The sequence below is a fragment of the Pseudorca crassidens genome, chromosome 2 (genome assembly GCF_039906515.1).
Source record: "Pseudorca crassidens isolate mPseCra1 chromosome 2, mPseCra1.hap1, whole genome shotgun sequence".
Classification (NCBI taxonomy): Eukaryota; Metazoa; Chordata; class Mammalia; order Artiodactyla; family Delphinidae; genus Pseudorca; species Pseudorca crassidens.
Genome location: NC_090297.1, coordinates 106990611 through 107000647, shown reverse-complemented (window position 1 = coordinate 107000647; position 10037 = coordinate 106990611). Strand labels below are relative to the sequence as shown.

Genomic DNA, 10037 nt, shown 5'->3' with positions numbered 1-10037 from the left:
GGCCATGGCTCACAGGCCCAGCCGCTCCGCAGCACGTGGGATCTTCCTGGACCGGGGCACGAACCCGTGTCGCCTGCATTGGCAGGTGGACTCTCAACCACTGCGCCACCAGGGAAGCCCCCCAAACTGTTGAGCTTTTACATCTATATTTCCACATATTGGACATTACCACCTGAATGACACAAGCTCTTTGAACTTACATATCTAAAATAAACCATTTCTCCATACGTGCTCCTCTGACTCCCCAGATCTGCTATAGAAATTATTATCTGCCCAGCTACCTAAGCTAGAACCTCAGATCCATCCTCAATGCCTCCCTATTATCACCTAATCAGTCACTCACTGTTGAGTTTACTTTCGGTACAAACTTCCCAATCTGTTTTGTCCATATCTACTGTCTTAGTTCAGTCCTTTATCACCTCGGGGCTGGACCACTGCAGTAGCTTCCTAATTAGTCTCTAACTTCGTTCTTAACATCCTCCACACTACTATCAGATTTCTTTCTAAAATACTTATGACTGTACCACTCCCTTGCTTAAACCATCACTTAGCTATCTGTACCTTCAGCGGCACTTCCCAAATTTTATATGTGAACCCTTGGTATTATCTGAGAAGATTTTAGGTGGTACATGGCCAAACATTTTTCATTTTTACTAGTTATGCTTTTAGCTGAATTTGTAATAGAAAAATATGTTTTCCATTTATGACAGTGATATTTAAATTTAGTGTAAGTTTGTTTAAAACGCCAGTCTATTTAAGGAAAAAACACAAATTGAAAATAGTATGGGGGCTATTTGCAAATGTTAAAAATTATGAATACTAAAATATTGAATTAGAAAAATTTCTTGCCTATAGGATAAGTTCCAAATCCTTAGCATGACATACAGTTTGGCCCTAAACTATATTTCCAGCTTTATTTCCTGATTACACAGCATCAGGCATACGGAATTTCTTGCCATTCTGATATTCATTCAATAATATTTACCAAGTGTCTACTATGAACCAGGCACTGGTCTAAACTTTGAGGATATAGTTGTACATAAGAATCTCTGCCATAAGGATTACATTCTAAGGGGAAAAACAGACGATAAACAAGTTAGAAAGTAAACAAGGTAATTAAGGATTTGGATTTAAGTTCTGTGAAGGAAATAAGAATGAAAGATAGAGTAGAGAAGACCCCTCTGGGTGACAGTAGTATCTCAGGGAGACCTACAGGACGGGGTTGAACTAGCCATGTGAAAAGCTGGAGCAAGAACATCAGGGACAGAGAGTTACAAAAAGTCCAGAGATGGGAAAGAGTAGAACATAGTTGAGGGAAAGTATAGGGAGAGCTTAATGGGTGAAAGGGAAGAATGGTGGTGGAAGAGTTTGGAGACATAGGCAGAGCAGGCTGTGTGAGTCTGAACTTTATTCTAAGTGCAAAAATAAGTCAAGTAAGGGTTTTTAGTAGAGATGTGACCAACTGATTTTTTAAAAGATCACACTACATATTGCAGAGAATGGATTAGTGTATCTTAGTCTCAATACAACTCCTTTGCCTGGAAAAGTACCCAGACTTAAAGGCCAAGTTTAAATGGAAGCCCTCCCTTAAATGCACTCTTACTTCCCATCCTATTAGAAACTTTCTTTTTATTGCCTTAGTGCGTTGTGATGGCAACGATCACTTTCATAATGTTATTATAAAGTGATTGTTGATAATGCAAGTATTTCCCCTTGTCTTGCTAGCACCTCTTCTAATATTAGACACACATATAGGCATTCATAACTGTTTGATTTAAAAATTAATAAATGAGTGAATATGCAGTCCACTATTGTTTGTGTAAGGCCTACGTCGGATTCCAGAATGTGGGGGCAATATTTTCCTTGCCTCAACTCCTGGGTTTTTAAACGTGAAATATCTGTACTATCCTCAAAGAAGCTAAAGCCCCTATTTTGTTTAAATCCATGATATTTTAATTCCCAGAGGCGGTAGGCAGAGTTTGAGAGATTTTTAGTTTTATTTTTTTGGCCGCGCCAGGCAGCTTGCAGGATATTAGTTCCCTGACCAGGGATTGAACCCCGCCTGCAGTGAAAGCGGGAGTCCTAACCACTGGACCACCAGGGAATTACCAGAGAGATTATTTTTTAAAAAAAGAGAAGTTGATATCTGTCTCATCAATCAACACGGACACCCAGGTCTGCTGATTTTCTGAGAGAGAAAGGCCATGCTGCAGTACGTTCCAGAAGCAGCTTTTTGAGGCAGCATTGCTGACCGAACAATTTTTTTTTTTAATGCTTCCATCACAGATCCGACTGCTCCTCGGGAACAGTATAGGCCTGAAAGTTTTTAGAGAAAAAACTTTCTTCAACTTCCATTTCCTGGTATGCAATGAAAAGAGACGAAAAGCAACCCTCTAATAAAATTAGGCTGGGCTCCACTGTCAGTACTGTTTCTCGTTGTCTGCTCTAGGTAAGAGTAAGTCACTAACTCCGCCCACACCCACAGCGTGTCCCACACGGGGTTGCCCCCTTCTGCTCGCGACCCGCTCAAGATGGCTACAGGAGCCCTTCCGGCATCTCCCCCAAGTAGGCCCGCCTCCACTGCGTATTATTACCGCGCCGAGGGCAGGACTTAGAGTTAGTTTTTAATTGGTCAACTTGACTGGAGACCTTTCCCATCCGCGACAGTTTCCCGAGGAGCCAAGTGCTTGAGCGCCACGGACGAGAGTTAGAGCTTAGGCAAGATGGCGGACGTACTGGATCTTCATGAGGCCGGGGGCGAGGATTTCGCCATGGATGAGGATGGGGACGGTGAGGACAGTGGAGGCGGCTGCGGGAAGCGGGGAAGGTGCGAGAGAAGGACGTATTAGGAAAATATAATCTTTCCCCCCAGCAGGGAGGATGGGAGCCGGGGAGGTGGGTTTCGGTTGGTTGGAGACTCCGCCCCCGATGGGAGGAATGGGGGCGGGCCGGGAAGGGACTGAACCTGGAGGTGGTGGGGTCTGGTTTCTGATAATGTCTTGGAAGGAGACTATTGTTGTAAATAACTGTTATCTTTCTCACTTATTCTTTCACTTCTGGGGCTGCAGAGAGCATCCACAAACTGAAAGAAAAAGCGAAGAAACGGAAGGGCCGTGGCTTTGGCTCCGGTGAGTGTTTGTGGGTGGAATGGGGTCTAGAATGGCGAGAGCGACGAGCTTTGGAGTCCCCATAAAGACACATGGTGAACAGTGGGAGGAGGGGGATTTCCGGTGATCTCCTGTGTCTTTCTAATAGAAGAGGGGTCTCGAGCGCGAATGCGTGAGGATTATGACAGCGTGGAGCAGGATGGCGATGAACCCGGACCACAGCGCTGTAAGTAAATGGAACCTGTCTGTCTGTAGAGAATTAGGGGCCAATGAAATAAAACCCAGTAGGAATGGGGTCAGAGGTAGCTTAACCAATCTCTGTGGAGTCTGCACACTCTACTTCTGTGATCTTGCTTGAAGTTTTTCTTTCATGTGCTCAGACAACCTCCCTCCTTTCCCGAACAGCTGTTGAAGGATGGATTCTCTTTGTTACTGGAGTCCATGAGGAAGCCACGGAAGAAGACATCCATGATAAATTTGCAGAGTATGGAGAAATAAAAAACATCCACCTCAACCTGGACAGACGTACAGGATATCTAAAGGTATTCTGAGTGATACTCCATTGCTTCTCTTCACCCATAAACCTTAGACAGCATTGGTAGTTCTCCCATGTTTGCTGTGGTTGGCCAAGAGTAAAGTTGAAATAAAATGACTTTGGGAATTGATTTTGTTAGACATAGCAAAGAGACAGGCAGAAACAGACAGACAAGTTGTATATATAGTAGGGATATGTAATGTACATTTGTTGTTTAGAGTTTATGGATTTTTCTGTTTGAGTAGAAAAAAGCTTGGTGGAATAGGAGAGTTTTGATAATCTGTCTTTTCACTTGTTCCAGGGGTATACTCTAGTTGAGTATGAAACATACAAGGAGGCCCAAGCTGCTATGGAAGGACTCAATGGCCAGGATTTGATGGGACAGCCGATCAGCGTAGACTGGTGTTTTGTTCGGGGTCCACCCAAGGGCAAGAGGAGGTAAAGTGGAGAGGGGAAACACTATCTTAGTGGAGGAAATATGAGCAAAACAGAATAAGGACATGGCATTATGTCCCTCTGATGGACCCTGCCCCTTTTCCTTCTCCCTAGAGGTGGCCGCAGACGCAGCAGGAGTCCAGACCGGAGGCGTCGCTGACCCATCCTCTGTTGTCCAGGTGTCCTCTCCAGAGATTCCGTTTGACTATGCAGCCTTGGAGAAATAGGGCTGGGGTGTAACTCACTGCATCTATACTTAATCTCTTACCCTACCTGCTTAGTGTTTCTTTTGAGTTATGAATAAATGTCCAATTTTTGTTTTCTAAAATTACTTTCCTGTTCTAACATTGCAAGCTCTGAAGCACTATTTACAGTAAGACACTCTGGGTCACTGTGAAGATACTTCTTCCAGGGACTGAATTCTGTGTGAGTTTCTACATTAAATATAGTCTCAAGTCTCACCTAGGGTCAAAGTAGAAACACTGCTCAGTATTTCTTTCTTTCTTTTGGAAGCTAAGGGAGCCAGGAGTACAAGTGAGATGTTCTCATGATACTAGAGAATAATTATTCTGTTCTTAAATATGCTCTCCTGAGCAAATGGATGTCATAGGAATGTCTCTTTTGTTTCTCCTGCCTTTCTTGCTGCCACCTTTGTTTGTACTTTCATCTGTCTAAGGGTCTGAATCTCCTGTTGGGGCGTTCTCCCAGAACCTCCTTCCCTGGAGGAGTCTATACTAAGTTCTTGGTGCCCTCTTCGGCAGCCAAGGGTGAAGGCCCCATAGAGGAGAGGATCCAGAGGAGCACTGAGGAGGCCAAAGAGGAAAAGGATGTGGCTGAGGCTGGGAGGCATTTCAGTTAGCATGGTGGGATAGAACCAGTACCAAAGACCCAGCAGGTTATAAGATGTCTAGCAGAGGACGAAGGTCTGCAAGACAAGCAGGGCCAGTCGCAGACCCTGAAGATGAACATGGGGGCGATTGTCTAAGGAGCGGCAGAGGGCAAATTCACCGGCAGGGGCTGGGAACTTAGAAAATACACTCAAATTCAGAACCACTCAGCTTCTGAGTTGATGGATGGGCAGAAATAGTGAGATGGAGCTCTCCCCTTATAAGGAAGAGAATGGTACAAGCCCTCTTCCCCTTCCCAACCTGGGACTATACGCTCCCCTCCCACCAGAGATTATGACAGACGTGCTGCAAAAAAGGTTTCGATTGAGGTGCTGTTGTGTTACATGAAGCTACAAAGTCTATTTGAAGTCTTGTTGGTGTCCAAGAGCAAAGGAATACTGATCACCCTTCTCCTTAATTCTTGCCCAGCTAACTCCACTTCATAGAATGATGGCTAGTGGCTGGTTAGAATTGAAGGCATTCAATAAAGTTATGTGCAGCATCAGCTGCTAGAGATATGGTTAGCAACTCACTTTTGGTTTGATAGATAGCTATCAAATTTATGAGGCTAGAGGCAATAGTTTTAGGGTATGGGTTAGGGCCTGGGGGTTGGGGTCTCACCATGGTTCCCCTTCCTTGTCTGGGGACTGGACACACTGAGGACAGTGCGGCTATAGCAGACGGTCATGGCAGTCAGTGGCAGCAGGAAGAGGCAGCAGAAGGTGAAGAGGTGGTCTCTTGCCATCAAGCCTTGAAGCTGCTTTTGGTGACACTGAGTGAAGGGGACTGGACCAGCTCAGCGGACGGTGTGGAACAGGAACAGCTGGAGTGGAGTCAAGGACTATTAGAACTGGTCTCCCTTTCCCCTCCCATGCCAACCTACCCACCAGTTCAACAGTATCTCTTCCCAATTCTTTTTTTTTTTTTTTTTTTCGGTACGCGGGCCTCTCACTGCTGTGGCCTCTCCTGTTGCGGAGCACAGGCTCCGGACGCACAGGCCCAGCGGCCATGGCTCACGGGCCCAGCTGCTCTGCGGCATGTGGGATCCTCCCGGACCGGGGCACGAACCTGTGTCCCCTGCATCGGCAGGTGGACTCTCAACCACTGCGCCACCAGGGAAGCCCTTTTTTTTTTTTTTTTTTTTTTTTTTTTAATGAGATTGTTGAGAAAACTTGGGAGCTAATACAGTGCATAATTCCAATTTGTTCTTAATTTCCTGCAGTGCTGAGTATGGTGCCATATTTAAAAGGTTAGGAATGTATCTTGAAAATCCCTGTCTTCCTCTTAGGCTGTTTGTTAAATCTGGGACTTAAAGAACCCTGTCTTCTCAAGTACTGTTCTAACATTGCATTTTATCAAAGGATATCTCTACCACCTCACCAACATTTTTTTTTTTTCCTCACCAACATTTTAAGCTGAACTTATTCCTGATGTGTCTGTGATTCGGTGGAAAAAAGAAATCTTGTGTAAAATGGGTGCTGCTAAAATTTCAGGCCATTTTGCAGTCACTGTGTAAAGTGACCTGTAGTAATAGTCATGTGTACAACTATAATGGTGAAACAACGTTAAATAATAAAATGTAACATTTTCCAAATGTTGTTGGCTGCCCCTTCTCCTTTTTGGTAAACTGCTGGGTTTTTGGTTTGAATCAGTAATGAGTATTTTTCAGTTGAGAGCTTCAGGGTTAGTACCTGAGTTTCAGGTAAGGTAGATTGAGTCACTACTAGTTTGATAAAAGGCAAGCTTAGTAGGTATCAAATTTCTAGATACAAGGAAGGCATTTGGAAAGTGATTTCAGCAGGCATGAGGGACTTTCAGGAAAGGTGAATAGTATGAGCCACAGACATACAATTTTATGAACTGCTTGGAGTTATGATCAGGCTATTCTGAGCTAGTTGGGAAGTGGTCTTTCCTCTTCCCCTATCTTGAGTCCATATGTTTCTGGCCGTTTTCTTGGGGGGTGGGGGTGCGATTTTGCACCATGCCTAGAAATACTTGACAGGTTGTGAGAAGAGGTTTAAAAATAGGCAGGACTTCCCTGGTGTCGTAGAAGACTCCACGCTCCCAGTGCAGGGGGCAGGGTTCGATCCCTGGTCAGGCAACTAGATCCCACATGCATGCCACAATTAAGAGTTCGAATGCCACAACTAAGGGGCCCGCCTGCCGCTACTAAGACCTGGCACAACCAAATTAATTTAAAAAATAGGCAAGTCTCCTGGACTTACGTTTTGGTCCATAGCCCTACCTCTGACTCTCCTTTCCCTATTTTATGTGCAATTTACCTACTGTGGAAGTCTTTACCTCTGATACTTGAAAACTTGAGTCTACAAAAATAATTTCTAACTACACCAATATTCCCTTTACCATACTAACAATTTTTTATTGACACTAATATTTTAAATGCAACATACGGGCAATGCAGAATTTATACAAGAGGTCGCTAATTTAGAGCCCAAAATAACACCTTTTGCACCTGAATCACGTTACCGTCAGTTTGCTATTGAAGCAAATAGACATTGCATTGTTGTCGTTGGATTGTCAGGCTCTAAGAAAGGATGAAATGCATCTCCTATTCCATAATCTTGTGGCCTATATGTTTCAAGTGATTTATCCAAAGTCATCCAGCTAGTTAGTGGTAGAGCCTAGACTCAGGAAAAACAGAGCAAAGTAATACAAACGAACAACAAAAGCAATCCTAATTCTAATTCCCAGTCCACATCTAAAATTTGCTTCATATAAACCCAACTAATTCCTTTTGCACTGAGGAAACATGCTGCTTTTTAAAACTTTGGGTAGCAGAGGTCCTGTTTGCAACATATTGTTGGAAGCAATATTTTTTGTTTGTCTTAGAACTGCAGTCAGACTAACTGTTGTTAGTTATATTTCTAATATTTGAGGATTTAAGGATCAAATCTTAAATCTGACTCTGTAATGCATTATTCCAGAGACTGAAATTTTAGCCCTCTCCCTGACAATCCTAACCCTAGACTCAGAGATGCTGCTTTCAGATGGTGGTAGTGGTTTTGGTTTTTTTGAAGAAATTGCTTCATATTTAGCTTTTTTTTTTCTAGATTTCTAGTTCATTTTCAATATTGAGATTTGATTACTTGGTACTCAAGTTCAGATGCTCCCTTTTGTTCCAGTTTTGACACCCACAATAAAGCTAGAGTAAAAAATACAAATCTGATTATGTCATTCTCCACCTTTTACTTTAGTGTCTCTCCACTGCCCTCAGGATAAAGTACAAGCTTAATATTTGTGATCTGGTTCTTCCTTCCCCTCCAGGCTCATTACTCACCATTTTCTAGTCCTCAACTTTAGCTGCAGCTTCTTTGAGATCATCCACCTTCCACCTTCTCCAGCATTCCTCCTGCTGTAATTTGTCTTAACACCTATCTTTCAAGAATCAAATTGTAACATCTCTGGGAAGTCAGGAATCTTTCCCTGACTGTCCAAGAGTGGGTCTTGGACAGTTCTTTAGCTCCTTATGCTTACCTTTAGCATAATGCTTAACTGCACACTGTATTGTAATTGCGTACTAATTTGACTCTGCACTAGTCTATAAATTTCTTGAAGGCAGGACTTTGTTGCTCTATCCTTGATAGAGCATTTGAACGCACCTGGGGGATGCACAATAGTTTCTGAATTGATGAATGAATGTACCACAAAGTTTTACCCAAAGCCCCTGATTTCACTGTCTTCTTAATGTCTTCCCGTATATGTTTCCACCATGCCCTAGGGTTTTTCTGCAATAATCTGAAGAAGGTGGAACTCGGAGGAGGCAAAGAGGTGGAAGCCAAGTGTAGTAAAAACAAAGGCTCTTAACAGAAGTACAAATTAACATGCAATGATCTTAACTTGCAAGAGAGATAGCAGAGGCCCCACGCTGAGGATTAACGGTGACCACGGCCAAGCACACCCCTTGAATCCGAAGGCTTCTGTTGTGTACCCAAATTCTTGTCCAGTCTAGCCCTGAGTTCCGACAAGTCACTCACCTTCCAGGCAAGCGGGAAAACGAGTACCCAGGCTGCTCCCAGAAGTTTCCTTCCAGTTGAGCGGGGTTCAAGCGGGTGGAGTACGGCTGCCTGGCGGTCGAGCCCAATGACCACAGGCAGGAAAGCTGCGGCATACATGGCCATTAGTTCAGGAACATGAGTGTCCGACATGCGATGTCCCCGGCCAGCCATTGAACAGTGATATTCCTGGTGGCATAACTATATCTATGGTCATAACCACAAAAATGACCAGTAAGTCGGCAGCTGCTAAATGGGCAAAGAGTCGTCTTACCGGAGAGGGGCGGAGCTGGCTGGGTTGCGGCCGTGTCACTGACAACAGCACGGCCACGTTCCTCCAGCCGAAGAAACAAACAGCGCAACACTCACTCCCACTCGGACCTTGGCGGCAGCTGAGAAGGTGAGCAGCTCTGCGCCCTCCACCTCTACTCCTGATCCCGCTGCTGACCCCCAAGGGGTGCCGTTGCCTGCCGACATGGTGACCTGGAAGGGAAAGGGGTAGGGGGATGAAGTGTGGGTTTGAAGAGGTTAGCTGCGTCCACTGTTTCTTCTCTCTCCTTTTAAGGATATGAGTTGGGTATTTTGCGAATTTCGTCCACTAAAGCCTCTGTCTCTGGAGACTCTCCGTCTGTATTCTGGAGGTCACCTGTCCAACTGTCAGGGTCCTGCAGGGAACAGGGATCTGGTGCTGGCTTCTACTTCCATAGACTTCTTTAGCCCCTAGAGCCCTGGATTCGGTCGGAGCGTGCGAGTGAGTGTGTGTGTGTTGGGGGTGTTCTGCTGGAAACACCCCAGGGTTGGGGGCAACCCTATCCTAGCGGCCCTGGCGGGAGCACTGCGGCGCAGTCTCGCTACGCCCGGACTCCTGCAAGCCCCGCCCTTGGTCCAGAATATTTAAAGAAGAATGTGCCTCTGGAGGTGTGCTTAGGAAACAGAGATCATCTGATTAGAGGACAAGGCGACGGAGACACGCACAAAAAACACGCAGGTATAGGCCCAGAGACAAGGGCTTCTCGTTCTGAAGTTCCTCTTCAGGGGCCGGCTCCACTCCCTTTATTTT

At 44.9% G+C, this 10037-nt stretch overlaps 1 protein-coding gene and 1 pseudogene across 4 annotated transcripts; one reads left to right on the top strand and one right to left on the bottom strand.

The window, feature by feature from the left end:
• Positions 1–1978: 1978 nt before the first annotated feature.
• LOC137219255 (gonadotropin-releasing hormone II receptor-like) lies at positions 1979–9857 on the bottom strand (annotated as a pseudogene).
• On the top strand, positions 2650–4405 carry RBM8A (RNA binding motif protein 8A). 4 transcript variants are annotated; one of them, XM_067727559.1, is made up of 6 exons: positions 2650–2790; positions 3069–3128; positions 3259–3333; positions 3513–3649; positions 3944–4080; positions 4192–4405. In XM_067727559.1, exons 1-6 carry the CDS (start codon positions 2724–2726, stop codon positions 4235–4237), a joined length of 522 nt encoding a protein of 173 aa, XP_067583660.1. In that variant the 5' UTR covers positions 2650–2723; the 3' UTR covers positions 4238–4405. The 4 variants fall into 4 exon arrangements, with proteins under 4 accessions (XP_067583660.1, XP_067583659.1, XP_067583658.1 ...); XM_067727558.1 differs by having other exon boundaries at positions 3256–3333; XM_067727557.1 differs by having other exon boundaries at positions 2671–2827.
• Positions 9858–10037: the final 180 nt, after the last annotated feature.